The following is a 7,500-nucleotide window of genomic DNA, read 5'->3' on the forward strand; positions in this document are numbered from 1 at the left end:
CCTCTGTGTGACCTCTGTGTGACCCCTGTGTGACCTTTAGGCGGCGTCCTTTGGGAAGTGCTTCCTGTCTGACTTGAGTCCCGAGTCGTTTGTGACGATCTGCAGAGAACTTCGAGTCCTGAACGCAGTACGAGAAAGTACTGTAGGACTCCCCCTGACCCACACGCAGTATCCTTCATGTACTATAGTACTACTACTACTACTGCTACTACTACTGTTACTACTACTGTTACTGCTGCCCTGTTTGAGTGGACTGACCCTTGACCTGTGACCTCAGGTTCAAACAGATGACATTGCAGGTGCTGATCGACAGGTGAGTCCAGGGGGTTCACTTGTGTCCTGGTTTAGACCTGGTTTAGACCTGGTTTAGACCTGGTTTAGACCTGGTTTAGACCTGGTTTAGACCTGGTTTAGACCAGTTTAAATCCAGTTTAAATCCTGCTCTGGTTCCAGGTTGGTTCACAGGAGACTTTATCCTTTGGCGATGGAGATTTGTCGATATTTGAAGATTCCAGAGTTTCAGGGAGTGAGCCGCGTCCTGCGCCACTGGGCGTCCTGTAAGGTGAGCCCCGCCCCCTCTGTGTGAGCCCCGCCCACTCCACACCCCACCCCACTCACTCTAAGCCCCGCCCCCTGTGTTTATGTGAGCCCCCTGACCCGGGCCTGGTCCTGACCCGGCCCTGGTCTTGACCCGGCCCTGGTCCTGGTTCTGGTCCAGGTGCAGCAGGTCGACCTCGCAGATGAAGCTGTAGCTCGAGTTGTTTGTTCCAAAGTCGGAGAAACACCTGGAGTCTCGTATTCTCACATCGCAGCGAAAGCCTACGAGAGCGGAAGAACCGAGCTCGCCATAAAGGTACTGAACCAGGACTGAACCAGGACTGAACCAGGACTGAACCAGGACTATAACGGGACTGAACCAGGACTGAACCAGGACTTTAACGGGACTGAACCAGGACTGAACCAGGACTTTAACGGGACTGAACCGGGACTGAACCAGGACTATAACGGGACTGAACCGGGACTGAACAAAGTTTAGACCTGGTTTAGTCCTGGTTTAGACCCGTCTCTGTCCCTCAGCTGCTGGAGTTTGAGGCTCGCTCTGGGGAGCAGGTTCCTTTGTTATTGAAGATGAAGAGGAGTCACCTGGCGCTGAGTAAAGCTGTGGAGAGCGGAGACACAGACCTGGGTAACACCTGTCACACCTGTCACACCTGTCACACCTGTCACACCTGTCAGGGTCAGAGCCACTAAAACAAGCCCATAGGTTTTGATCAGCTGACGACCTTTGACCTGGAAGTGACGTCACACTTGACCCTATATTGTTCAAGGGCCACGTCTCATTTCTCTTTCCTCGCTTCCTTCTTCTTCATTCCTCTTCCATTTTTCAGCTGTCAATCAAATGTGTCAAAAACAATCCCAAAGAAAAACCTGAGGGAAGGAAGGAGGAAACCAGAGGGAAGGAAGGAGGAAACCAGAGGGAAGGAAGGAGGAAACCAGAGGGAAGGAAGGAGGAAACCTGTTTCAGCCAGTGTATTTATTTCTGTAGTTTTATGATCAGCCTAAACCTCTCGATACCAGCGGATTCACTCTAAAGACTTTTATTATTCACATGTTTAAAGTCTTTATGTGTCACACACTTTAAATATGTGAATAATAAAAACACCTGAACACTTTATATTTGGAGAAACATTGATGTTTATTTAAACTCTGAGTTTATGGTGTTACGTTTGTACGTTTGGTCTCGTGATGCGGCGAAGAAAGAAATGAGACGTGCCCCTGGTCAGATCACACGTACGAGTACAACTGTGTTTATACATGTGTGTGTTTCATATATATATATATATATATATATATATATATATATGTGTGTGTGTTTATATATTTTATATATATATATATAAATGTATATGTGTGTATGTTTCAGTTTTCACGGTGGTGACGTTTCTGAAAAACGAGATGAACAGAGGAGACTTCTTCATGACCCTGAGGAACCAGCCTCTGGCCCTGAGCCTCTACAGACAGGTACTGCCCCCTGCTGTCACTCACACGTCACTGCACCTGCTTTAGTCCGGCTCTAGTCTTTGTTTAGTCCTGAATCAGTCCTGCTTTAGACCTGGTTCAGTTCTGGTTCTGGTTCAGTTCTGCAGGGTCCAGGAGAGTCAGACTCTCAAAGATCTTCTGAACCAGGATGATGACCACGAAGGACTTGGGAACTTCTACGTCGCCTCAGCCTTTAAAGAGCAGGTATGTTTAAACCTGGTTTAGTCCTTATTCAGACCTGGTTTAGACCTGATTTGGTCCTGGTTTAGTCCTGGTTCAGTTCTGTTTCTCTCTCAGAGGCTGGAGGGACGTATAGCTGCACTGCAAAACGCTGTGGACGAGTTTAACAAGGCCAAAAACGACTTCAACGCCAAGGTACAACTCCAGGGGGCGCTGTTATAGTCCTGGTTTTGTCCTGGTTTATATAAATCTTTTTCTTTCTTTGAGGCAACGGAGGAGGAGATGAAGCTGCTTCGTTTTCAGAAGAAACTAGACGAGGAGAAAGGGGCGGGGCTCCAGGGCCAGTCGTTGCAGGTAACACAAACCTGGTTTAGTCCGGGTTTAGTCCTGGTTTAGTCCTGGTTTAGTCCAACTTTAAGTCCACAGGGTGGTACGACTCAGATGCTTTTAGAAGAGTCCAGAGTCACACAGAATAACCCAATGTGGTTTTGGGGTCACAGCAGCTTCTGAGTGGAGCAGACGGAGGGGGAGGGGGGTCACCTGGAGGGAGGGGGGGGGGGGGGTTACCCGGGGGAGGGGGGGTCACCGGGGGAGGGGGGCATTGGGGCCTGTGGAGTCAAAACTAAAATTGAAGTGACTCCAGATGTTCTTCTGCAGGACACCATGGAGACGCTGTTGAACCTGGGTCTCCACAAACAGGCGGAGCAACTCTACAGAGACTTCAGAGTCCCAGACAAAAGGTGAGACTAAGACCTGGACCAGGACTGGGACTAAGACCGGGACTAAGATCAGACTGAGATTTATGTTGTGATGGGTGAAAAATGAATCGCTACACACACTCGGGTCCAGTCACACTCGGGTCCAGTCCCACTCGGGTCCAGTCACACTCGGGTCCAGTCCAGGTTCCTTGACCTGGTTTTGATCCAGTTCTGGTTCTTTTCCAGTTGTTTTCTTCATGTTCTGGTCGGGTTCTGGTTCTAGACCTGGTCCTGACTCACATGTTGTGTTCTGGTTTTGGTCTTTATGTTGTGGTTCTGTTGTGGTTCTGTTCAGGTTCTGGTGGTTGAAACTCCGGGCTCTGGCAGAGAAACAGGACTGGGACGAATTGGACAAATTCTCCAGGAGCAAGAAGTCCCCCATCGGATATTTGGTACTTTGATTTATCGTAATCATTTTTATCGATCTGTGGAGATACGGAGATATAATGTTTATGAATATAGACAGATCTAGATCTGCAGACATGTTTTTAAATCTTAAACTCTTGTTTGTTTTCGTTGCAGCCGTTTGTTGAAGTTTGTGTGAAAAATCACAATCAGCACGAAGCCAAAAAATACCTCCTGAGAGTTTCTCCAGACCAGAGAGTCCAGGCCTGTTTCCTGCTCGGGTAAGACCGGGTCTGAACCAAGACCAAACCAGGACTCAAAACCAGGACTAAACCAGGACTAAACCAGGACTAAACCAGGACTAAACCAGGTCTAAACCAGGTCTTGTTCTTCAGGGACTTGGAGGGGGCGGCGGATGCGGCAATCGAGCGGAGAAATGAGGCGGAGTTGGGGGCGGTGCTGAGCCGATGCCCCGCCTCCAATCGCCAACTGATGGAACGAATCCAGCGAGCTATGGCCAAGAAGTGACCTGCACCTGTCTGCACCTGTCTGCACCTGTCTGCTCCTGTCTGCACCTGTCTGCTCCTGCCTGCTCCTGCCCAACCCAAAAGTGTGACCTGGTTCATGGTCCTGCATCACACAAACCGACACTGAACTTCAACTTCTGTTGTTCTGATGTTCTGATGTTCTGTTCTTCTGTTCCGTTGTTCCTGGTCACACTCAGAGCTGGAGTTGTGTTTGTTTTTGTGACTCTCCAAAACTCCAAACGCTCTGTTCCACCTTATGATGTCATGAAGTTCTCAGCTTCTTTTCCCTTTAGTTCAGTCGAGATCATAACTCCAGGACTGAAATGATCCAGGTGATTCTAGTGAAGGTGTGTGGAGCACTTCCTGTATCACCACATGATGACATCACAAGGTGGAACAGTGTTTTCAGTTTGAGGGTTTGTGTGTTAAACAAAACATAACTGCAGGTGTGTGCGAGACGAACAGAGCAGAGGATCATGGGACATGGAGTCTCAGTATAAACTACATTAGAACAGAGGATCATGGGACATGGAGTCTCAGTATAAACTACATTAGAACAGTTGGACCTTTAATGTTTCATCCACATGAAACAAAAATGTGTCAAAGTTCAAATCTGTCAGAATAAATAAACTAAAGGTGAATTATGTCTGTAAATATGAACCTTTTCAATTAAATAAACCTTTTTGTTTGTCGTAGTTTAGTGTGATATTAGACTCCTCCCACCAGGAAGAAGAGGGGCGTGGCCTCAGATCAGGGGGGATATATATATATATATATATATATATATATATATATGTATATATATATATGTATATATATAAAATTATACACACACATATATAACATTATAGAAAGTGAGAGTCTGTGATCAGGGCAGTGCTGTGTGATGTCACGTAGTACTTGAAAGACCTGAAACACCTCATGTTCTCACATTTGGAGGGGGCATCAAGTCCCATCCTCCATGTTCTTCTCTGGGGTCGGGTCTCGGAGCATCAGTCTGAGCAGAGACTCCCAGACTTCCTTCACCCCAGACACTTCCTCCAGCTCCTCCAGTGGGACCTGAGGTGTTCCCAGTCCAGTCCAGAGACATGGTCCCTCCAGTGTGTCCTGGGTCTTCTCCTCCTCCCGGTGGGACATGAACACCTCCTGAGGGACACGTCCAGGAGACGTCAGAACAGACGTCCTCCCCTCAGACGCTCCTCTCCACGTGGAGGAGCAGCGGCTCTACTCCAAGCTCCTCCCCCCAGATGCTCCTCTCCACGTGGAGGAGCAGCGGCTCTACTCCAAGCTCCTCCCCCCAGATGCTCCTCTCCACGTGGAGGAGCAGCGGCTCTACTGAGAGAGCGAGTGTTTTCTAAGGTTCAGCTGCAGTGTTAAAGGTGAGACTTGAAACCACAAACTCAGAAGAAAACATCTGTGTGTCTGAGCCTCTGAGCCACAGACTCAGGCAAAGTTCATCTGGGTTATTTTAGATTTCACATTATTGGAGTTTTGGGTCAGACTCAGGTTAACCAACTCTCGTCTCAAAGTGAATGTTACAATAACAAAGTGTTTTTCTAAAGTTGAGCTGAAGAGTTAAAGCTGAGATTTGAACTCAGAACCAAGTGGAGAACATCACATATCAGTGTCTCGACCTCAGAGTCAAACTGCAGCTGCTCCTCAGATCTGCTCAGATGTAGATTTAGAGTCACATTATCGGTTTATGGGACAGATGTTTTCTTACATTTGGAGACTCGTGTTCACTGATGCGACACTCTGCCCTGTTACTCAAAGGTTCCTGGTTTGAGTCTGAAGCAGGACTAACTCTGCTCTCACCATAATCTCTGAGCCAAGAGTTTTTCTAAATTAATTTAATTAATTTTAGGCATTAAAGTCAAGATTTGAACCCACAACCGCAGAACAAACCTATGGCCCGTTTCTGCGGCTCTGAGCTCTGCTCTCGTTATTTTACAGCTTCACTGGAGACAGAGTTCTGTTCTAATCTCACATTTAGATGTGTGGACGTTTCCCTGTGGCTCAGGAGGTCGAGCGCTCAGATGGAACAGTCTCCTGACTTAAGAGCTGCTGGTTTGATTCCTTCTTCTGGCGTGGATAACATCACATCTAATTATAACTTCAGAAAACTAACTTTATATTTTTTAAAGATCTGAGCACAAACTAAAGAGCAGGATTTAAACCCACAACCTCAGATGAGGAGGAGTTTTTATTTGTGCATCTTAACTAGAGCCCGACCGATATGGATTTTGCTGTGGCCGATATGAAACCGATATAATGGAAGTTGGCGCTGCTGATATAATCGCCGATATATTTAGTGATGTAAAAATTCACTGTAAATGTTAAATTGTTTAAAAAACTTAGGTTTGGCTCTTTTGGATTTTAAATTGGGTTTATTTAGGAAACATTTATTGTTCTTCTGCCTCTTTACATCATATTTACAGACAGTTGGACTAATGGCATTTTTGCATCACATTCTAGACACTAGTGATGTTTATTCCAGTTCTTTTTAGAGAACCGGCTCTTTTGGCTCGGCTCACTAAAAGCTGCTGGTTCTTTTGGCTCCCAAGTGGCTCTTCAGATTGTTTTGTTGCAAGCAGGACTAAAGCAGGTCTAAAGCAGGACTGAATCAGGACTGAACCAGGTCTAAACCAGGACTGAAAAAGGACTAAACCGGGACTTATTTATTTTATGCTAAACTACAGTCAAATATGCTCGGTTTTTTTTTGTTTTTTTTTAATCCTACGTACACGCAAATTTCTCAAAGTTTCGTTTTCAGCCGCTGTCAAACTACCACGAATCTGCACGCGGCGTGAAGAGAAAAAAAGTGAGAGAAAGAGAAAACACGGCTCCCAATAAGGATCAGGCTCCCGTCGTTCGCTTCAAAGAATCGGTTCTAAGAGTCATTTCGTTCGCGACGGATCCATAACTAGTAAAGAAAGTAGCGCTATTAGCCTTTAGCCGTAAATACGTGCGCGCCGCGGTAATTAATTATATACGCAAATGTCATAATTCACACGTCTGTTCACAGCTCATTTACATATCAGTGCAGGTCCAGGAGCAAATATACGAACAATATAATCACTTTAGAACAAACCAAAAGAAAACAGACTGTTTATGTGCGGAGCTACAGCAGCTAACCCATAACAAATGACCAAAACTAGCTTCAGAGTCGACATATTTCCAACACTCACCGCTCACACAGGCTCCTCCCACATCACAAATCTGCACTAATAAATGTCCTTTTAATCCAGACTCAAACCGATTGTCCGTAAAAAGAAAATAATGTCAGTGTTTGGATCTGAGTCTGCAGGTGTAAACAAACACACGTGAGTGACGCGACTCTGTGGTGTGTTCAGGGACAGTACGTGACTCTGTGGTGTGTTCAGGGACAGTACGTGACTCTGTGGTGTGTTCAGGGACAGTACGTGACTCTGTGGTGTGTTCAGGGACAGTACGACACACACAGACAAATGACTCCGTAGATAAATACTGATGTGGAGCCACATATTAGGACATTTATCTGTCTGTAAATTGGATTAAATGAACAGAATGTAGAGAGTCTAAGATTTATAACGAGGTATCACATGCCCACGTGAAATATCGGCCCCTATCAGCAAACATATCGGCCGATAGCCGATATGCCTAAAGTTGCC

General features: G+C 46.2%; 1 protein-coding gene across 4 annotated transcripts in view; it reads left to right on the forward strand.

The window, feature by feature from the left end:
- Window positions 1-4,545, forward strand: part of vps16 (VPS16 core subunit of CORVET and HOPS complexes) — a 9,991-nt gene extending 5,446 nt beyond the window's left edge. For 2 of the 4 annotated variants that reach the window (XM_055166291.1, XM_055166300.1), the window contains exons 12-24: window positions 41-168; window positions 278-313; window positions 454-562; window positions 719-853; window positions 1,078-1,186; window positions 1,925-2,022; window positions 2,140-2,244; window positions 2,338-2,415; window positions 2,488-2,574; window positions 2,878-2,960; window positions 3,274-3,370; window positions 3,501-3,604; window positions 3,719-4,545. In XM_055166291.1, the coding sequence (XP_055022266.1) occupies window positions 41-168; window positions 278-313; window positions 454-562; window positions 719-853; window positions 1,078-1,186; window positions 1,925-2,022; window positions 2,140-2,244; window positions 2,338-2,415; window positions 2,488-2,574; window positions 2,878-2,960; window positions 3,274-3,370; window positions 3,501-3,604; window positions 3,719-3,851 (1,302 nt within the window). In that variant the 3' untranslated portion in view covers window positions 3,852-4,545. The remainder of the gene's footprint in view (window positions 1-40; window positions 169-277; window positions 314-453; window positions 563-718; window positions 854-1,077; window positions 1,187-1,924; window positions 2,023-2,139; window positions 2,245-2,337; window positions 2,416-2,487; window positions 2,575-2,877; window positions 2,961-3,273; window positions 3,371-3,500; window positions 3,605-3,718) is intronic. The other 2 variants (XM_055166297.1, XM_055166295.1) reach the window with 2 other exon arrangements.
- The last annotated feature ends 2,955 nt before the right edge of the window (window positions 4,546-7,500 follow it).

Source organism: Boleophthalmus pectinirostris, unplaced genomic scaffold (genome assembly GCF_026225935.1).
Source record: "Boleophthalmus pectinirostris isolate CB_2022bp ecotype Guang Dong unplaced genomic scaffold, ASM2622593v1 HiC_scaffold_11, whole genome shotgun sequence".
Taxonomy (NCBI): Eukaryota; Metazoa; Chordata; class Actinopteri; order Gobiiformes; family Gobiidae; genus Boleophthalmus; species Boleophthalmus pectinirostris.